General features: G+C 35.9%; 1 protein-coding gene across 7 annotated transcripts in view; it reads right to left on the bottom strand.

Moving 5' to 3' along the window:
• The window catches only part of QKI (QKI, KH domain containing RNA binding), a 149,837-nt gene that overhangs the window by 25,400 nt on the left and 101,363 nt on the right, over window positions 1-23,074 (bottom strand). For all 7 annotated transcript variants that reach the window (XM_069010114.1, XM_069010120.1, XM_069010115.1 and 4 more), the window contains exon 4: window positions 20,000-20,143. In XM_069010114.1, coding sequence (XP_068866215.1) covers window positions 20,000-20,143 — 144 coding nt within the window. The remainder of the gene's footprint in view (window positions 1-19,999; window positions 20,144-23,074) is intronic.

Below are 23,074 nucleotides of genomic sequence, written 5' to 3'. Positions count from 1 at the left end.
ACTCTCACTGTGTATTGTATTGATACGAGATTTCCACCTGCTTTCAGAATGATCCTTGAGTCCTGTTGAACAAGTAACACTGTACCATTTCTAGATTTCTGACTCAATTCTTCACATCCTTCTGTCTAAATCTGTTTGAATATTGTTCAGATACTCTGGTTCTCTAAACATTTACTGCTCTAATCCAATTTTTAGAAGAAACAAATTTAGACTCAGATGTTAGAAATATATAGAATTAAACTTTCAGAGACTGCCAAATTGTACTTTTGTATTTCAGCACACAAGGTGCACAACCATAAGCAAAAGCAGCTTAAAATACTTTTTCTACTACAAGATAAATCACCTTAGTGACTCTTAATCTCCTGAGCCTCAGAATCTCATGAATATTTCAAAATAATACCTAAATTCACACAGTCGCTAATTTTATGAACCATATTCTTATACATAGCACTTTGCAGTAAAAACCTCCCTTAATGTGTGTAAAAAATAATACACAGGAAAAAATCCCAAACCAAACTCATAAAAAGTCTATTTTAAGCTTTCAGTTACAAGACATGGCTGAAAATTAAGAAGTAAACCTAAAAAGTGATGCAAATTTTTGGACACTGAGAGTAACTGAAGAATATTCATTTACTGAGCATTAATGGGAAGAGACGAATGAAGTTCTTTTCCTTAGGCCAAGGGAAATAAGGACAACAATGGTACAAAAGGTGTGAAAAGCAAGGCATATAATTCTGAAGCGATTCAAATAAATGGATAAATTAATGGAATTTTGTTTCAAGAATGTGTAAAAATAAGTTGCTGTTCATCAGTGCATGACTGAGTTCAAGAAGCCAAGACTCTGCAAAACAGAGGATGAAATAGGAATCAATCAGATGGAAAACTTAGGGAGAATAATTTCAGAGGAAACAAGTTCAGACAAGTCTGCCTAGCAAATACAACAGTCGATTTCAGAACGTAAAAAATTAAAATGCTATTCTTAAGATTTTTTTCCCAGGCTACAAATTAGTTCAGGATGACTAGGCTGAGGTTTTACATTGCTGTCAAAGGAGTCAAAAATTATTTCTCAAGATGTAAAAAGCCTCTCAACTGGCACTCCTGTGGTACTTTAAGCCAGTTTAGCTAGTGGCGGTCACAGCCCTACTCTGTCCTCACTGTTGCTCTCCTGTATCCATCACTGAACCCAGGACTGAACCATGCCAACCTGCTCATCTGGGAACACTTTTTTTTTTAAACCTGTGTATTTTTCTGCCAGGTTACAAAACGGAAAGAGCTCAGACTGCAGACTCACCAGTAAGGGAGGAGAGACTGATGGGAGCTGGCACCTCAGCGTGTCAATTGACTCAGTTCCATGTGGAATCAGGAGTCTTAGCTTTGCTAATTCTGAAGCCCAGCAGTTTTCTAACTGAAAACCACCACCTGACAACTAAATGAATTTTTCTTCATATTAAAATATTTAATTTCACTTTTCTTATTCCTCATTCTCCTACAATTTTTTTTTTCGTTTTTGCTCATTTCTTTACTTACAATCATTCTCCTTTCTGTCTTTCTTCTCTCTCAATGCCAACCTTCAGTGGATAAATACTATTACAGCTTCTCTTGGCCAACTGTACTGATCACACTTCTCTAAAAGTTACCTTAAACTGTCTGAAGTATATTTTCTCCATCTGTAGAGCTGCTCATCAGGAGCAATGGCTACAATCTCAACCATTTACTTAATACTCCAAGTATACACATTCATATTTTGGAGAGATCTTTGATCTTCTTTGGTATTTGTAGTCCATGTTCAAAAAACACTGAAAATAACTAATTTCAAGCCTCTTTAAAAGCATCATCATCCTAACCTGGCAATTCTTACACCTTATACCAGCAACTTTAAATCTGCAGCAGTTAAATAGCATAGCCAGTACTTACGAAACTCCATGTTAAGAAACATGGCAGTTTGCATGGTTTGATAGTGAGGACTCTACAAAAACCAGTTTCCTTATTGATATTTTTTCTTTTTTGTGTATTACATTCCTCTATAGAACTACCCTAAGTGAGAGCTGCTGATTTTCTTTAGTCAAGAATTGTACAACGTAGACGATGCATTTTGTTTTCATGTCTCTGCATGCAATGTTAATTTTAGCATAAGAGTATATAAACACTCTTCTGACCTGGAGTTCAGACACCCACAATACACATGCAAAGAACCCGCTCCCAAAAGTTTACAAGTCAGTAAGTGAAAAAATTGTAGAAGGAAACAAACTGTTGGAATCTAAAGATCAAAGGCAAAAGTAACAATGCCCCAGCAGATGCAGAACTAAACGGAGACTGAATAAAAATACTTGCAAGAGAGGTTATTAGAAAAGAGGGAGTGCCCAGAGAAGAAACAGCTGCTATCCCCACTGGTCTAACAGCATGCACATTTCTTTGATTCTCTGGATTCCTGGACCAGCAGGAGCCAAGAACCCTCAAAATATAGCAAATTAAACACAGAGAACAAGTACTTTGCATAGCTTCCCCCTTCCTCCCCATTATGGTATTCCCACCTTTTCTGTGTGCATATCCATGACACTTCCTCTGTGTTCTCCAGTGGTGGCTGAGACATTCAACAAGGTCATTTACCTCTCAAAAAACCCCAGAAAATTTGTGAGTTACTTTTCTAGCACTTAGAAAATAAAATTAGCTCACAGAAAAATCTGAAAAGTGTTCTTTTATTATATCTATCCACAAATTAATTAGCCTGCAGCTGCATTCACCAATGAAGCAGAAAGCAGACTTTTGCTTTCAATATGAAACAACAGGCTCATCACAACTCCTGAGAACATACTTTTATCTGGAATCAGATTCAGATCTAAGAAGGCCCATCTCAGTTTTACATAAACCCAGACTTTTTTCTGTATGCCATATTTTAGATGGTAAAAGTATAAGGTTTCTCCTACACTGCTCATGAGGTAAAGGACAGAATATCCTTCAAATGAAATATCCATCTTCTAGCAGGTAACTTGCCTGATGTATGTTTTCATATACCCTGGAGAAGGATGTTTCTGATGTGACCAATCAGTAAGTTTTAGGTTACAAAAACCCCTCATTAAAAAAAAAATACAGTGAAATACTAGGCAGTAATGCCCACCTTCCCCTTTCACAGGTATTGCAAAGCTAAAATCATACTATGTAGCCCAGATTCAGTTTTCAGTAATTTTTAAATATCCTTATCTCAACATCTGACCAGGCCAAAAAATCCCACCAGTTTAAGCTTCTCCTGCACTCCTACTGCCACTTATTTTCACCTCAGTTTTGCAAGTCAAGCAGAGAGAAGAGGAAGAACACACAAGATGTAAAATAATATAGGTCCCAATCAAGCCTCACAACCTAGGGAACCAAAATTCTAAAATGCAGAAAAAATCCCAGCTTATGAAATTTGAAAACTGTAATACCTTTTTATTTTTCCAGGTTTTTTACTGCCTGATTTCTGTAAATAGCATCAATTTGCAGAGCTGCTGTAAGGTATTGGAATTAAGGACATAAGTGATGCACTCAGTTCAATCTAGTATCCCAAAGAATCGTCTGAAGCATTGCCTTTTCTACATACTTTTTAAAATGCTCATAATGTCCTCTAATCATTTAGCAACCCTCTTACAATACAGAGTGTAGAAGGTTTCATAGTCTCAGTTTCTCAAGCAACTTCACACTTAGATAATACCTTTAAATTTTGCCTTCCAATATTAACTCTTTTAAGAAATAATAAAGTATGGGGGTGGGGATCAATTTTGATGGAATCAATTCCCTGACAGTATTTCTCAAACTTTAAATGAACAGTTAAAATTCTGAGTATTAGTAAGAGTAAATGCTGCTCTTGTTGTCTTCTAATTTCTTTGGAGACATTTCTAAAGTTTCACAGAAACAGGACCCTGAGGCTACCAAACAGCTTCAGCTGCATCATTAGTAACAGTTCAGGAATTTGTTAGAACTTAGCAGCTGTTCAACCACTGAATCACCAGCACAAATTTACTATTTTCCTTTTCTAATTCACAGGATTCCTGCTAGTGATGTAAGATTATATCAAGGAGTTCTAACCATATTTTTATGGCTTTAAACTAAAGTTAAAATTGCTGCCATTACGGCAGTACTGCCCTCTTTAATTAGTTCCACCTCCATATCCTAATAGTTATGATGAGTAAAGATTTGAGATATGTACTCCAAAGGATCACAAGGCAACATTTAAGCCTTAAGCTATATAACTGATATAAATTATTTTGGGGAAAATATCGCATACTGTTTCAAGTATGACATGTCCTTGAATATACATTTTTAAAGCTAGTATCAAAATAGTCAAGCATTCCTATTTAAGTTACCCGATCTAAGCGGCTAGGAGAACATTAACACATGCTTCCAAACAAACGGTGCAAAACACCGGTCATCAGTTCTTCCACAGTCTACCACAGCTGACTTCTGGAGCCCAACTGAAGGTTAAACAAGCATAAGTGATGTTCATCACTTGAGGCACTTGTGAAAGCACCAAGTCCATCTTCTCACATTTCAATAGCATCGGTGCTGACAAAGAAGTCAGCAGGTCAAAGCCCAACTCCCTTTAGAGAGAAGGCAGGCCTGAGCTGGGAAAACATTTACATGTGACCCAAGAAAAAAAAAAAAAAACAACAGTTTGAAGGGCCATAGGACCTTATTTGTTTTCGAAAGAAACCTCAGTGCCCTCCCTCCCCTTTCAGAAGCAGATCTGACAAGTGTTGTAATAAATATTACATGCACAGAGGAAAGTTGAAATCAATAGCAGGTTAATGTTTATTGAAACAATACAGAGAACCATTTATAATAGCATTACTTGAAAATAGATCTAATCTAGCAAAGGAAATTCAATTTATGTTTAGAGCAATCAGATTTTGCTTTTTACTCCGGGGATTTGTTGCAAACTATGTCTCTCAAAATGTGCTTACTGTACTGTATTTAGCAGAAACAGTTTAGCCTTAATAAGCTGATAGTCTGCAAGGGAGCATGGATCAACTTATTCTCATTAAGAATGTAAGCAGCTTTCTAACAGCCTTCTTTGCTGTTCAGCCCATGCCAGAGAAAGCAGGGATCTCTCCTCTAAACCCCGTAATTTACGAGTTTCTTCAAACTCGCCAAATTGCTTTAAGTAAACGCCTCTTATATTTGAAAATTCCCATGGCAACTCATTTAGTTTGGCAGGAAGGCAGACCCAAATTCAATCCTTTTATCCTCCTGCTAAACCATTACAATGGTAATTCTGCTCTGACACTCTGAAGAGACTGCTAATTACCGTACTCGGGTCCCCAGACAGATTCCCCATTCAGATTAAAATGGCTGTGCACGGCAGAGAACAGCAGCAACACCTTTGTGTACAGGAAGGGATGTACTCTCACATTACGGCTTTCTACAAGAGAGGCTCCAAGACTGCGAAGACAAAGCATCTCCCATCCACTAAGTCATGCAGAACAAACACTGAGGAAGGCAAAAAGCCAGCTGCACTGACAGCGAGGAGACAAGGGAACCACTAAATTCGGTGTGTTCAATACTGAAGATACTTAGCCACCTCTCAAATGAAATTAATTAATCTTGTTATTGCTATTATATACGGCATGTAATAGTCTAAACTAGATATCAAGGAACTACATAAAATGCTACTGAGCACTGTGTCATTATACTCCACGTGCAAGAGCCCGGTCTCTCTGTCATGAGAAAGTCTCAATTTTTAAAAAGCCACGCAGGCCCTTTTACAGCATTACCTATTTTGAGAAGGGGATGGAGGATTTGGTAGCAAAGCTTTTTTTCCCCCTGTCATTTTTAATCGAGAAAATGTGAAGGAAACTAATGACTGCACCCTTGCTCTTTTGCCCTAGCTGTCCCCTCTTTCATTGAAATGTAAACAGCAGCTCAATGCTGAAGAGAATAAACATTTGCTGTCTCTGGACTAACAGTGTATTGGAAAAGCCTAAACCCTGGCTTAACTCATTTTTCTACAGCAAATGAAGATGGTGGTCTGTCCTCCCAAAAAAATTAATTTTAGTCTGTCTTGGTCATACCACCACTTCTTTTGGAGCAGGAACACCCACAGTAAACATTACAACAACTTTTCTTCCTTTCTCCAGATGAAAACTTACCAGAACTAGTAAAGAACTAAGTGCACAAAAGTAAGGCACATTCTTAGAAAGTTACTCAAAAGGGAAAAAAGCCAACTTTTAAAATGTTCGAGAGAGATCAAGCAATGCATTTAATTTCAAAACATATCGTCTGATTTCTCTTTTAATCTAAAGTGAACAGCTTACATCTCATACTTTTTCTTCAAAAGATGATTTTAAATTGTGCATTAGTTTGATTCGTAACATTTGAGAAAGTTAAGCTTTCACTTAAAAAATTACTGAGATATTCTAAACCTACTGCATATTTGTTTTAAGAACAGATTTAGTTCTAAAATCCTATATGCAATGGCAAACAAGAAACCCAAAGAATTTTATCACGCAACATTTCTAATGAAATGCAGCCGTACTGTTAAGAACATCATTAAAGTGTAGGCTGACTCATCTAACAAAGCAGTCAGATCCATCTGGCCCAATTAGTGAAGCAGTCTACAACTTCTACCAACAGGAAAGTAAAAAAAACCAACCTAAAAAAACCCAAACAAATAACCCCACAACAAAACAACAACAACCAACCAACACCACCACACAAAAAAAAAGCCCAAAACAAAACAACCCCAAAAAACCCCTCATATATTGCTCCATCTGACATTTACATGCAATTCATTCAGTGGTTTATAAGGATGCTGGTGAAGTCAGGACTAGTACCAGAGGTACAATCAATCTAACAACGTACTTTAATCCGAGAAGCAAGGAGCACTTGAGATAAAACCATACTGATGCATTAATTATGCCTGCCCATATATCATACTTGCCAATTTTATTAATTTTTTAATTAAGTGCCTATTGGTGTTCTTGATAAGGTCTTCATACGTCTGTAGAACATTCAATGCATACCTACACTGCAGCATCTTACACTGCACATACAGTGTAAATTTACTGATGTATTACATGTGAGACACCACCTACGCATATTAAATGCAGTATGGTCCCACGTACTGCATACAAATTCTTCTACAGATAAATGTCTGCCACTCCCATCCTCCCCCAAGAACAGTTCAACTTCAAATTTCAACTACAGAAATATCGCTCATCTTCACTTAAATAAGAATTAGTGCCTGGTGTTATTACTAATACTTTAATAAGGATAAAATATAATTTTAATTTTGTGGTTTCTGGCAATATTTTTACATTTAAGACTGTACTATGCACTTGTATTTGGCAGTTTACAAATACAAAAAAGCTCCTTTGCCTTACTGTGATGGTAACACAGACTACCACCCACACTTCTTTACCTTGCTTTGCCATTTGAAAACAGTTCATCAGTCCAGCTGGACAGCATCTGAAATCACTATATGGGATTCATATTTTGGATTGCAGTAAGTTTGTTCTTTTGTTTTTTTGGCTACCCCATGAGCCACCAGACAACAACAAAAATTTTGGTTATGGTTATGAAAGTATTCAGTAGAAACGTTCTTTATCAACTGAGCCTTATTACCAACTGAGCCCCCAGTTTTAACCCTTCTGAAAGCTCTTATTGCAACTGTCTAGGATACAATATACTGTCAGTCTTACAGGGGAGGGGAAGGGGCATCTCAAGAATAAGAAAACCCAACTGGTTTACCTAAAGATAACCAGCAAATAACGCAGCAGAAGCTTTTGTGCAAGTACGTAAAATTGTTGAGTGTGAGGTTTGGATGTCAACTGGAGTGGCCAGACTGGTTCATATTCGATTTTACAAATTCTTTTCCCAAAACATCTTTCAGAGGAGGCTGCAGGACTCAGCAAGGATTCAGAAATACCAGCTGCTATGCTTTCCTGAAAGCAATATATTTTAAATGAGGCAACATGTAACAAATACTCTGAAAGGTAGTGGAGAGTTCACAGAAGCAGTTTTGGAAGTAGTTTCCTATACTTCCAAAAGCAAGTGTGGATAGATTAATGAACCAAAGAACTGTTCTTGAGTAAGGTCATCACTACCGAGATGAGAAGCAATTTCACTTGCATCAGATCCTTCAGGATTACAAGAGTCTCTCCAAGCAGGATGATACTCTGGGTTCAATACAATTTTCTTCCTTTTGCAAGAACTTGCATGTACACAAAAAGGACAGGAGAACCGTGCTCTGGCTAGCACCCCTAAGATGTTGCACTTTGGGTATCAAGAGAAAAGAAGAGCTCTGCACTGCACTAAGTACTTGTCATAGGAAGCAGAACTGAGACTTAAATCCTCATCAGATGTATTTATACCTCTGAATCAATGAACACTGTCACAAGTGAAGGCATAGACACATGTTATCAACCTCCCTTTTCCAAGAAATTACATGGAAAAACTCTTAAACCCGGCTTTTAGATGGTGCCATTTTCTGTCTCTCTTAAATGTGGGTTATGTGGCAAACAGGACAGATATTGTTCTCTGCCATAAATGCAACACACCCACGTGCTTTTGAGAAAAAGAAGCTTTTCTCACCAGAAACACAAAAATAATCCTGACAAAGTTAAGGGAGTATAACTATAAGCCTGAGGTCAAAGACAGGAAAAGAACTGGTCTAATCAGTCAGACATCTAAAGGATGCCACAACAGTAAAGTGAGAAGGTAACTGTATAGAGAAGCACTGAAAGGATAATTTGGGAAAAAAAAAGAAGAAATATTCTTCTCCCTCAGAATCCACAGTACACCCTTATTTCTATGCTTTGGAATGTAATATTTACTTGTTTGGATTGATACCATATGCTATTAATACAAATGTTTTAGGGCAATATGGACATGTTTAATTTCTATAAATGCAACTAAGTTTTTCCTGAAATTACTTTTTTTTATCGTAAGTAACAGGCTGGTAGTCTAAAGTAAAAACTTAGTTTTTCTGCTTTTTACATAAGCTTCTCTTGAAATACAAGCTTTTTAGAGAAGCCAAAAAGTCATTTATTTACTGTTCTTATGCCAGCTAAGGTTCCCTGCTAATCAATTGTTTTAATTAAACAGGATTCTATTTTGACATTTCTGTGAAAGAAATTAAAGTAAAAAGCAAAGCTTATTAAAAAAAACCCCAAAGTGACTGACATCAAAACACCAAAAGGAGTAATTGTTTTCTCTTTTCCCTCATGATTCTAGTACACATCTCCATGAGAAAGAGGCTACTGAATCTAGAAAGAGAAGCCATGCCTTAAATCACAAGTGCTTTACATTAAATGACATGGAATCATATATATAGTTTCCTTAGTTCCCCTGAACCTTAATATTCGGCTGAAATCCTATGTGTGATTCACAGTTGAAGAAAATTAACTAAACAGACTAAAATACAGCAAAAATAAATAAAACCAGCACCTAAGGTATGTTGGGGATTACATCTCAACTACATCACAGAAGTTGTCTTAGCAAAGATTTCTAAAGTTTTCAAGTCAATTTGAGACTTTTAGTAAAAATTAATTCCTAGGTTCCAAACCTAAACCACTGATGCACAGAACTGTGCATCTTTCAAGTTCTTAGAAGTAACCTAGACTAAGATATTTAGAAGCGTCTGTACACTTCAGTTGTACAAAGTACTACTAATCTTAATAGGATCTTGTTACTGAAGCCACTTAGGATCTTTCAAAAAAATCCTATAGACAGTAGTGAAAGAAAGTATTATTTAAAAACAATTAACAGTTGTATGTTGAAACTGCTACACACAGATTACTTCTAAAAGGTGGAAAATACATCGAATATAAAGCATGACATAGTAATAAAATTGTGCTATTTATCAGCTTTAGTGTCTTATATGCTTCACTTTACTCTCCAAGCACTGCAGAATGATTTGCATGGACACAAGGGATGACATTTTCTCAAATAATACTGGTAGAGTTCCTTTAAGGCTGCCCACTTGAGCAGGACTCCTGTTTGATTCTGCGTAACTACTTATCTTCCCATTTACTTTCTAAGACAAAATAATTTAATGTCTAGTTTATCTGCAACACAAAGGCAACATAGCTGAAGATACATATATATATATATATATATAATGTTAGAAGTCCCTCTGCAAAAATATTTCACCAAGACACAGAATTTAGGCTTATGCAACACACATACAAAAAATTCTGAATTCATCTAAACTGAAATCAATGAATACACGTATTAGTACAACTCTTTTTACGAAAATCAAGAACCTTCAGAGTCTTCCCTGCAATCTCCAATCGTATAGGATAATACAAACTTTGCGCATTCTTCTGCCTCCAAGAATCACCTGTAAAACTATTTACACTGCTACAGAAGAAAGAGCATTCCAGTAATGACCTGTCACATATTCATCATTAAGTAAACATTTGCCTCTCAGAGTATTTAAAAAAATAGTAAGGTGCTCTCACCACATTTTACAGATGAAAAAGTTAAGGTTTATTTAAAGTACCTTTGCTATCACAGGAGAAAACAAGTGTTGCTATGACCTGATATATTTTAAAAGCCTGATTTTTTTTTATGTTTATCTTTCTTGAATCTGATTGACCTTTGGATCTTCAGAAGTAAGAGATTTCCCTGAAGCTCTCCTCACTGCTGAGTAATAAAGTATCTCTTCGAAGAGTTCTCCACCATCCACTAAGAGAGGACCTGATACTGCAAGGATGACTAAAGGAGTCCCCCTCCACAGCCCAATCACCTTCTTCGGAAATTAATCAGTGACTTCAGAAATGACTACTGAAAGGCACATACAGGCTTTTCTCTTGCAGGCATTAAGAAAAAACAGTATTCTTCCCAATGCTGTATCAATAGTCTATCTGTTCCAAATGCCAGAATACCACTACTGACAAATCAGATTAGCATAGCGTTACCATATATACTACAGCGGGTTTAAACCCAGAGAAATCCAGACACTCCTCTCAGCTCCCTTGGTCTTTCAGAACTTCTCTTCCAAGACAAAAAAAAAGTGACTATACTCCTGCAAACAGCTTTTCTGAACAATACATGAAGATTTTATTACTCAACATATCTGATGTCTGTTGACAGTAATGATTTTGACTGTTAATTTCAATGAACAAAGCAAGCAAGCTTTATTTTAAAACTTTGAAACTTTTCTTTAAGATCCTGGAAGCTACAGGTCTGCTCATTAAAAACTGAAACCTCAGACTAGCAGACAGAAAAATAAGGCCACTGGCTGCCTAACACAGCCAAAAGGCTGAGCAAAGAACTGGAATTGCCCAGTTCCATCACCACAGCACTCAAGTGCCCATGTGTACATTTGACAAATCACCACTCCACCTTCTAGTTCCATTTCACCTGATGTATCATTTGCTTGCTTTAGTACAACTGTATCAGCATAGCTGCCAAGAAAGTCAGGGTAGCCATAGTAAGAATTCTGTTTTCAAACTAGGACACAAGCTAGAGAATGAAGGAATCATAAAGATTCTAAGATCAGGGCAGAGCAATGCATGCAATTACTTGACTGAAAATTAGTCTTCATGAAATGCTTCAAATGATTGTAAGACAGCCAACTCCAAATGGTGGTTTTGGGGCTTTGATGTTTTCAGTCTCATGAAAAAGGATTTGTAATGTACAATTTTGGAGGCTGTAGCAAAGTATCTATCAAAGGCTGGAATTATTTATTTATAAATACAGCAGCTGAACTTCTTAGTATCTACAGCTGTGTTTGGTCAAATAGAAAACCTCACATCTTCCAATCCATTTATAAAAAGCTGCAATATCAAAGGACTGGACATAGTGCTAGAGACCTCTGACTTCATTAGATTTGCTGGTGCTGAAGTTTCCTTCTATCCAGTTTTCCAAGTGATTTGGAATATAAAACACATCTCACTTTACAACTCAAGTTGGAACTGACTAACACAATTTACTACATACACAGATGTTGTGAAAACATTAAAAATGAGCTAATAATGGTAATACTGAAAATGTAAAAGGCAGTACTGTTTTCATTAAGCTATCCCTACTAATAAAATATGTTCGAAAACAGGGCAGAGATTTTAAAATACTTATTGAAATACAGAAGATGCAAGATAAAAAATTATAAAACTCATATCATTTCCAACAACACACAAGAAATATACTACTTAATAAGGAAAAGCATTTAACATTCTATCAACTGTTTTCCAAGCAATGCAACTATCCAGTAAGGTTTCATCTAATCACTTTCCAGGATTGTTTACCACTCTCCAATTTACTATAAAGTATGTTACAAATGGCCTAGTCCAAAATCATATAAGCTATTTAACATAATCAGCTCCAATCTCTTATATCATGCCCACCTATGGTAATCCTGCTAACATATCCATAATTCCCCTGTTAAAGTCTTAGCCTATAAACAAATTGTGAAAGAAAAAGAAACCATATTATCCCACCACTGGAAGCTCTGGTATTTCTGTACTGTTTTAAAATAGAAACACTTAAGTTTTCTATTGAATAGTCGGTGAAAAACCCTTGGCACTTTTCCACAGGTTAGAATTTTCTGTGTCTGACGTCAAAATAGCATAATGTAGACCAACTAGATGACTGTAAATCATCAGTCAGCATTAAACCACAGATGTCTGTATGACAAACTTTACTTCAGTATAATTAGAAATCTAGATTTCAAAATTAACACTTGCAATAAAGAATGCTTTAAATGGCTGGAAAAGGGAGATGTTTACTGGTTCCTTTACTATTGTTTCACACAAAAATCTTTGCAATTGCTATGATCCTTCCAGAAACCACTCCAAGGTGACTCATGCATGAAGTGATCTGACCTCCTTAATATAGTCTGGTTAGTGTCAAGCATTAAAATGTGTTAAAAGTGCAGGATAACAAAGTCCTACTCTTTATACTACATCTCCTCAGGAATCACAGTTCTACAATTACCATTTCTTTCACTTAGGTATAAAGTTGTGATAACAAAAAAGAAAATCAACCAACCAAAACTCAACTGTAAATAGAAATGAAGGATAAGAAAAATAATGTATGGGGTAATTCACTGCAGTTTTGTCACCATCTTCATTAAGACGGCCAGACACGGAGAACTGTAGCCTAATCATCTGCTTTTTGAAAAAGTGGAGAAATGCTGTAACAAGATTTTATATAAAGATCCCAACTTACATTTTCTATTCCAGGACCATCAACAGAAAACAAACAAAAGTATGGAAGAAGAAATAATAAGGAGAAAAATCTACTAGAGAAAGCACTGGGAAAATAGCCAAGATTAGAGGAAGCAAATTTAAAAAACGGAATGAAAAATGAAAAAGAAGTTACAGGTACCACAAAACAAATTACTAGAATAGGTCAATACCATTTTTTCTTTCAACTGTGTCTACCAAAAAACCAAAGAGATTTAAGCTCATTTCTGGAAGACAAACAAAACCCATGCAGAACCTAATTAGAGCTCCTAATCAATGCATAATCGTGCTTTAGAAGGGCATGTCCCGACTGAGTTTCAGGCAACAGAGTGTCTTTGTTCTCTTTGAGAAGAGTCCATTTTCTAAGTTTCCCAATGTCTTTTCCAGACTTTAGACCTACCACTTCTCTAGTTATACATTTGTAACACCTTAGATAAATGAATACAGAGGATGGTGGAGAAGAAGGAAAAGGGGAAAACAGAGGGTATTCAACAGTAACTGTAGGTAGGCACAACTAACTAATTTCCTTGGGTTCTAGAAGCCATCAGATGTCCAGAAGATTCAGAGTAACAGCTGGATTAAGGTGCTTATAAATAACTGTTGGAGAAGCTTCTTTCTGCCATTAGTACAAGGAAAGCCACGGGGAAGTAAGAATCCCTATGAACTGTTACCTAAGTTATAAGCTAATAAAACTAGACATATTTACAGTTAAATTCAGTCATGACTATGTCCAAATTTGTAAAACAATCAACTGAAATGTATGAGGGCACAGATCACCATAAATTTTTACTTGCCATTTAATTACTTGTCAACTTTCTGGAAATGGAAAGTTGAAAACCAATTTATCATCATACTAAAACCAGCACATTTTATATCTCTTTTCAAAATTATTCTCATCACAGAATCACAGAATGATTGGGCTTGGAACGGACCTCATGACACAGTCCAATCCGCACCCAGAGCAGGTTGCAGGCTATGGCATCCAGGTGGGTTTTGAATATCTCCAGAGGAGACTCCACAACCTCTCTGGGCAGCCTGTTCCAGTGCTCTATCACCCTGAACAATATTCTGATGAATAATTCTAATTTTCTCCTTTGTACTACAACGATCATTTCAGGAAAGTTGACGAATTCTAACAAAATTTAAACCAGATTTACCTCAATTCAGCTGAAAATCATCACGATATGTTGTAGTAAATATGGTCTCAAAAAACTATTTCCACTCAACAGGTAATATTTTGGTGGCAATGAACCACTGGTCTACAGTTTCCACCACAGTACACAATGATGGAGAGAGCTATTTCTCACTTGCAGCTGGCCCAAAATAATTTAGTTAATACTAATGTAATCTCGAAAATTTAACACTGCAGTGACATATCAAGTACAATATATAAACACTTCCTATGTGAACTGGTGTAAGAAATTCATGTTCTTATTTTTAAAACTCAGACTTGCATGACAGTAAATACTTTCAGGGAAGTAAGACCATTAAAATGAATAGCAGAATTTACTTAAGGACTGCTCAACACAACTCTCATAATTCTTTATTCAATTTGTGAATAAGCTACTGAAATTATCAGTACTAGACATACTGGACAGTAGAAAACACAAAGAGGAATACTTACAATCCTCTTTTGTTTTCCACTGCCATATCAGAAATTCACTGTAGCAGGATATTTTACTCTCATGCTATTTGCAGGTGAGCATATTCACTCGCAGTTGTACAGAAATTTGTTTATTTAAGGGATGTCTGCTGCAGTACCATTTTTCCCTGTCTGCCTGTTCTCAGGCTGTCAATTCTGTCAGTGCTAAACCAGGCCTGACTCTGGAGCAAGACAGTCAGCGAGGTTAAGCTCTCCACCAAATGGACTCGCCACACGGTCAGATGAAGGCCAGGCTTTCTGATGCAAAACAGGAAGCAGGAACAGCAAATCATGAAGGAATGGCAGGACTGCAGCAGCCCTTGGTTCATACGGTCATGGAAACATTAAGTCCACTTCATGCTACTAAAAATAACACATTATCACCTCTCCCCCACATCAAAAAGTTTACCACGTTATCTAGTAGTCGCTGCCAAGATGTTTGGCTGCTTCACTGCCCTTCGTACAGAGCTTCCCGTCTGATCGTTCACCCTGAGAGACTTCTATTGGAACTGACAAAGCAGACATAACGTAGGAATTTCCTAAAATGCTCTTAAGGACAGCAGTATCCTTTTTCTGCTACTGCACCACTTATTAATTTCATGACTTGAACTGAATAAGCAGCAAACAATGGATTGCACAGCATGACCAACATTTCAACAGGGAAACTACACAAGGCAGCACTATATTCTCACTCATGAAAGCAAAAATGTAAAACCAATGCACCATGTAGGAATGAATTCGAAAGAGCTACTCAAGAAAGTCAAACTTGCATGCAGAATTTATTGTGGCTTTTTAGATGGCTAATAAAAAAATGAAATCTTATAATATCTTTCAAATGTCAAGTTTTTGCTAGTTTAATTACAGAGCAACAAATTATATACAGCATTACTATAATAATTATGTTCTTTTTCTTTAACTAAGACTAAAGCACAGTTAAACATTCTTAAATTCAATTTTTTTCTCTGTATTTTGCAATGGAATTTACAGCACACCAAGTTCCCAGGGTAAAAATTAAAGACACATTTGAGTTTACTCTAAGTAGCTGAAAATAAACCACAATGAACATTTACAACCACACTTACATGGAAGGTATTAGAAATTTACTTTGATTAATAAACAAGCCCCACCTCATCACACTTGCTGAAAGCAGTCTTTTAGAAAGAAATGCTTTTAGCTTATTCAGCTGAAAAATAAACCACTCTACCAATACTATTGCCCCTTCACAATATTCTCTCTTGTTATATAAAGAAACTGTGTTGTATATAGGTGTGACTAAAAACAGAAACACCATCGAAGTAACAGCTCTAGTAACAGGGACTAAACAGGAGGAGGACAGTAGTGAATGAGGCCAAACCAAGTACCACTATAAAATATGCTCCAATTTATAAAAATCATGCCATATACAGCACATTTACTGTCTCATACAGCTAAATTTAAAGATATTCAAGACTAAAAAGTCAAAAATCACTATGACAGGCAAGATCCAAATGTAGGAGCAAAATGAAACAAGCTTCTACTGAAACATTTTTCCTACCCATCACAACTGTAAAATTCTACATAGTAGTGGCAAATTATAAACAAAGTTAGACAGGGAGCATCACTGAATAATTCTGTGTTGTAGCTGTCTTCCAAGAAGATGGCAGCAGCAACCAAGTGAAACTACAGCTGTCCCGACATAGGAAAAGCTATAAAAAAACCTGAATAACACTGTTTTCCAGACCAACTTAGAACAGCTAAGTAGAAACCAAAAATATGATCTTTTCCTCTGAAAGGAAACATGTGGAATCAAAAGGAAAAAGGGGTAGAAAGTATTCATCCATAATTTGAATTTTGTCATACGTGCCTCATCCTATACAAAGCCAGCTAGTATAAAGGTGAATTAGTAATTAAACGAGACATGGTCTGTACAATGAAAGGAAAATCTAGATAAACTCATCCAGCTAGAAAGATTTATTCAACACTTCTTAGAAGCCTAACATTTCTGGCAGAAGAGTTCAGCCCTACAGCCCAAGAGCTTGAAGAACAACTTCAAACCATTAATGATGCTCTGATTTGGTAAGCTCTACTTCATTATTATGTATGTGCCCCTGAAAAGGTTCTGAGTTTTTTCTTCTGTTCTGCAGTGAACAACCAACCCAGAGCACCTTTTTCCTCTCCTTTGCAAGAGAGCCACCCATCCTCACGTTAACTCTTGCAAATAACAAACAACTCTCAAAGCACCCACAATAAAGAGAGATCAATGATCTGGAGGATTCACTTCAGAAGGAGGCATAAGGACAGTACAAGTTGATGTGATCCCTAAAGTCTGCAGACTGCTTTATTAATTCTACTTCTTTCTTAAGAAAAACATGGAAGAAGTAATACTGTATGATCTTGCAGGTCTAGATAAAGATCAATATCTCACTGAACTATTGAAAGAGGAAAAGAATTAGTCCTATGCAACTTGCAGTACAGCCAAAAAAATTTTAAAAAAAAGGTATCATGCTAAAGAAATGTAAATTAAATACAAATGAATAATAATTAAAAAAAAAAAGTTGGCCTTTCTCCTCAAGGAGAAAAAAATGGCTTGTTCAGCCAGTCTTCCTCAAGTTGTGCTTTTCATTTCTGAAGATAAACTACTTGACTGTACAACTATCTTGGTAAAAATGCAAGAGCAAGTGAAAAGGGAAAATATTAATTCACATCCACAAGGAAAAAAAAGTCACTAATGATCCAGATTCATAAATTTAGGAAACACACTTTAGGACTGAAATAGTCTCTCTTCACCCCAGTACAATCAAAAAGAAATCCATTTTAAGAAACGTGCCTATTTGTACACTGTAGCTAGAAAATGTAATTAGGCTTTTTAACATCTTGAGTACAAAAATAACTGATCATTCCAAGAAATTAGCAACTAATTTCCATCTCTGAACACTAGCATGTTTCTGAAATTAATCTCATAAACACAAAGCATTGTCACACTGTATGGCAAGAATGAAAATGAGTATTCTCTCCCACATAGTCTCAAATTTTAATCAAGCTGGACAGTGATAGAACAGAAAGAAATTTACTTTTTTTTTTTCAATTTTGACATTTATCTGAAAAACAGTAATAGTAGCAGGTATTCTACCACATGAAAGGGAATTTACAATTTTCCATTCTTACATCTTGGAGTATCTTTATTATCTTCCAAAATCTACAATTTCACTCATACTGTCGTAATTCACTATGATTTCCTTTTTTCCCTATGCTTATCCTGATTATTTGAAGGTTTATGACTTCACTCATAGAAGTTTTCAATTCCTATCTTTTAACACTAAACTGAGTTTTTCAGCTCTCAAACTGCCTGAAGCCACAACTCCATTTTTTATACTAATTGAACAGATGCAAAAGGTAGTACAAAACCAAGTTCACCTATATACTAATTCATTAGTATGTACTACACATACCTGTTTCAGCAACGAGTATTTTTGAGAAATTAGAGCCAGCAGACCTTTAACTCTTTGTGCAAGTAACACGCACCACCCAAATCTCTTATGCCTACGCATAACATATAAAGATGATAATGAACTGACAAAGTGTATTTTAAGCGACGTTCTATTCAGACAATAGTTAGCCCTGTATTGTTATTTTTCATTAAAGGGGAAAAACAGTTATTTCTGTAATCAGGATTACAGTGCTTCCCCAACTGATTAGGATACTACACGAGGCAGAGTGCTTTCAAGACAAAGAGCTGGCTTGTCACTTTCACAATGAAAGAAGTACTAATGCATTACATGTTTTCTGGGGCTCAGAACACAACAGGTCCACAAAACAAGCACAACACAAACATACACGAAGTATACACACTAGTACTTCAGACATACTGGGGGTTTGTAACCTATCAGGTCATCCTGAAGTTGACCCTTCAGTCATATTATTCAGCAATAAGGGGGAGGTAGAAGAAGGAAGAAACACCTGACAAAATTAAGTCACACAGAAGTTTGGTTTTTAAACTGTTTGCTCTGCAGTAGCTAAAGAATGAACATAAGGGTTTCTAAGTTTTGCCCGCATAAAAATTCTGACTATAAACTCAATCCTAATGTGCTCAAGGTCTCTTTAATAAAGGAGTAAATTCTGAAGATCTACTTTCTCTGTCTTCTGCTTTCAGAAATTGACAATGTGCAATGTCAAGAGGTCTAAATCACATTTTTTCATACCTCCTGCTTAATAGTCTACCATTTTTTGATAATTAAGAAATTAAGTCTCTCTCTCTATCTTTAGTAACTTTTAAAAACGTCTTCTGAATAAATCTGCTTATACAGACTGCATGTGTCACTACAAGCTTCCTCACAGCCAGCATCTATTAGCATTCACTAAGTACCCAAAATCAGTAGGTCATTTTAATACCACCTACTACTTTCTTTCACAAAGGTAGTCTCAATTTTCCCTTGTAATATGGAAAGTTTTTCTGCCACTGAAAAAGATCTAATTTATTCTTATCATTTTACAGGGGCACAAAAGTGGTGGTAAAAATGAGCACAAGATGCAAGTTAACGGCGTGGGATGCACTACACAGCCACACTGAGCCACCTTGCTTTGAGTGAGAATGCAGAGAAGATCTAAGAGAAGGGCTCTCACAGGGCAATTCTGGTCTCTGAAAAAGGATTTAAGTCATCTAGCTATGCAGAAGCCTGTTTAAGTTATCAGAAAATGAGAAACACAACCATTTTCCCGTTTCCCTACATTTATTTTTCCCCAGTATACTGACAGCAAAGTTTTTTGATACTAAACGGTTTTGCTCTTTTTGCAAAATGTTTAATGTGACGATCTAAAAATACATGCCTTTGTTTCTTAAAATATCAGAATCATCTCAAAGTGAAACATAAAAGCATGTCATATTTCCCCAGCCTTAAAGAATACTAATACTGAAAGAAAGACAGAAAACTAGTGTTTGTAACAGTTCAGCATTGCCTTCTAAAGGTGATAACAATTTCCTGTATCTGATCTAAAACAGGCCAAAAAAGACAATGTCTATTTAAAATACTGTTCTGTCCTAAGGAATAATTCAATCTGGGATGAGACATGTTTAAAGATCACTAGAATATTACAAAATCATATCTAAACTTCCTTCTAGGATGCCACTCTGCAGGCTTACTCTTATGCCTGTAGTAAATTAGTTGTATTTCAAAAGTACCTTCTGAAAATGGAAATCAAAGGCTTGCATACAAATACTTACTGCAGGTATCAGTAACTTTTTTACTTCTTCAACAGCCCTCTTCAGCTTTATTTCTGCTCTGTTTTGAGCATCCTCCACAGTGATAAGTACATGTAAATCTTCATTCAGGTGTTCCCAGTTGGGCTTGCCTCGATTCTGTTCTTCCTAAAAAAAATTAAAACACAGAAGCTATGAAGGACTTACATTCTGTATAAAGCAATCACAAACAGTACACAAATTCAATTCTGTGCATAATATGGACTTCATTTTCAGCAATGGTTCTTCATACTTCAGAGACTTTTGTATCATATGAACTTAGGCTTCAAAATATCATTTTTTTGGTGTTTTGGAACCTCCTACTCTATATTACACCTTTTAAAGACTACAATACGCATGCTGTTTCTTGAAGAGTACCTTCCCCAGCTGAACAAAGGAACAAGAATAAGAAATACTACAAACACAGTATTACTTTCAATATTATTTAGAGCCTTTCAAGACTTAAACAGGTAAGACATACTAGTGGTTAAGTAACCGATCTTTTGAAGAGAAGTGAAACAGACACCAGACATAGAAACTCCATCTGAATCGCTCCAAAGGACAAGAAAGCAATTCTCCAGTGTTAAAAAACGCTTTCAAATACTCATGAAGACAAGATTCAAAGAATAAAACACTACAAAAGGAACACTACAAAAGCTGCCATTTTCAAAGGAGAGCATGTACTGGATGAAGAGAAAAGAGGAGGAGATGACAAAGCTTTAATACTGAAGTTACAGAAGGGCAAGTGACAAGATGGTCACCATTACACAGGTACTCATCACATCCATGCCATTAATAATGCCAAAGATAAATCTTAGAAATGTTTTCAGAAAAAGAAAGCATGCTAAACAAAACATTCTTAATGTAAAAGATTGTAGACAACAGAAAACAGTAAATTTAAGCAACACATTCAAGTATTCAGTCTTCCAAAAAAAAAAGAAAATGAAACACAACACAGAAAAAACTTCCCAACTCCTTTTTTATTAAACAGTGAATAAAGCTAGCTAAATTTTCATGAAACCTCACTTAAATGTGACAATATTTAAAATATAACATAACAAGTTAAAAAAAAAAAGGCAGGGGCTCAAAAAAAGGTTTATTACAATTTTGAATCTATAAAAAGGCCCACATAAACAAACCTCACTTATTTAAAACTTAAAAAGCTGGGTATAATAGAAGAGCCTCCTATTTGTAAGATAAACCTTTGTGGCTTAACCACAATTCACACTTTAACTTTTTTTTTTTTTTAAATTGCAAATGTGTCTTTTCCCCCAAATTTCATGAAAACTCCTCCAGAAAATCAGATACACTGAAGAAATGTACTAAGAATTAATACAAACAAATGTTTGCAGTTCCTCATATTCATATATACCTGAGGGAGCACTGTTCCTTAGAGTGTTTTATTTTTAATTCAGCTAAGTCTGACATGTTTTGTGGAATAGACAAGGATAAAAAAAGGAGGAAAAAACCTGAACCAAGAGAGATGCATGAAAAATGTATGTAATAGAATCAGTACTTTGAAACTTCTTTTCACTATGTATACAACATGCACATATCCATCACTCCATTTTATGGTGTGTGGTGGTGGTGTGTTTTGTTGTTTTCAATGTTATCTTCACCAACTTTCTAAACAAAGGTGGCTGTGAAAATAGGTCTGCCAATTTCAGAAGCAGAAAAGAGAGAAAAATAACCCTCACTACTTATGGTACAGAACGTGACACAAAGTGCAGCTGAGTTATAACATGCTCTCTGTTGAAATGAAATCTTTGAAAGAACTATCTATGACACGGTATTTGCATCTTATTTATTCAATTGTGATCAAAACTCCACTCTTAATTATTAAACAATTCCATTCATTATTTTTTTTAATCCAAAGCAGGAGCGAGCTGTTTTCTTTTAAGATGGTGGCAAGCTCTATCAATATGAGGTAATGTACAAAATAATATGTTACAGGTATGAAGAATGAGAGAAGGTTCCTAAACCGGCAGAGGAAGAAATGTGCAACTATGCCTCTTCTTGCACTGCGACAGTGTTGGAGCGGGAAAAGTCCTAGTTACTAACACCAGGTGCAAGACAACCTGCACAACTATAGTATCACAAGAGGCAAAAAAAAAAAAAATTTAAAAAAAGGTCAAGAGGAACAAATGAGAAGGAAAGGTGTCCCCAAGTAAAGCAGCAAGATCTGTTCCTGAAAGAGAAGGAATGCCCAAGTGCAATTTTAGCTACCACACCATTAAACACCGCGTGCCATGTTTACACATAGTGTGGGCAAACATGAAGGGGGCTTTATGGTGGTGTATCCATTTCTCTCATAATGAAAATAATACTGTGCAAAGTCTCAAAAACTTGTTTCAGATTAATGTTACATCAATTATTGGCACTGTACTCCAAGTTATTCTGTTCCAGCATGACAATTTTTTGTTCAGTTTAAAAAGAGAACAAAAAGCTGCATATAGGACATACAAATGATACTGAAGATTTTTTTTTACCCCCCTAATTTACTTTTAGGTGGAACGTGTTGTGTGTAATGTTTATAATCACAGGTATTATTAGGGTGAGACCTCACAGCACAAACAATCATATAAACTACTTATCAGTAAGATAACTGAAATACTATATGACTATGATAAGCTCTTCCACGGCCATGAAGTGCAGTAATAAAAGTCCTGTTATTGAAAGTGCTATTTATTAAGTCAAATGGTAAGACTGAAAGAAAGGGTAAGAATAATAAAAGTTCACACTATGTTTCAAAATAAAAGAGAAAAGACAGAGTTTGGAACGGGCTCACAATTCCTTCTGTTCTACCTCAATGCACTGGGGTTTTGAATTCATCCAGTGCTCCCATTCTGTCTCATGAGATGGTTTTCTTAGTGGGTTAACAGTTTTCTAAGAAATGTCTTTTTATACTAGTATGTATCTTTGATTATTTACCCGTTTGGTTTTACCCAAATTGGGAAATTCAGGTCTTTACTAGCTCATTCATTCCAACAGAAAGTCAGGTGCAAAACATGTAATAGAGTTACACTCATGAAAGAGAGAATCTTCAAACCGCTTGCAGTT

Source organism: Aphelocoma coerulescens, chromosome 3, assembly GCF_041296385.1.
Source record: "Aphelocoma coerulescens isolate FSJ_1873_10779 chromosome 3, UR_Acoe_1.0, whole genome shotgun sequence".
Taxonomy (NCBI): domain Eukaryota; kingdom Metazoa; phylum Chordata; class Aves; order Passeriformes; family Corvidae; genus Aphelocoma; species Aphelocoma coerulescens.
Note: the sequence above shows the minus strand (reverse complement) of the source record. Positions and strands in the feature narration are given on the sequence as shown.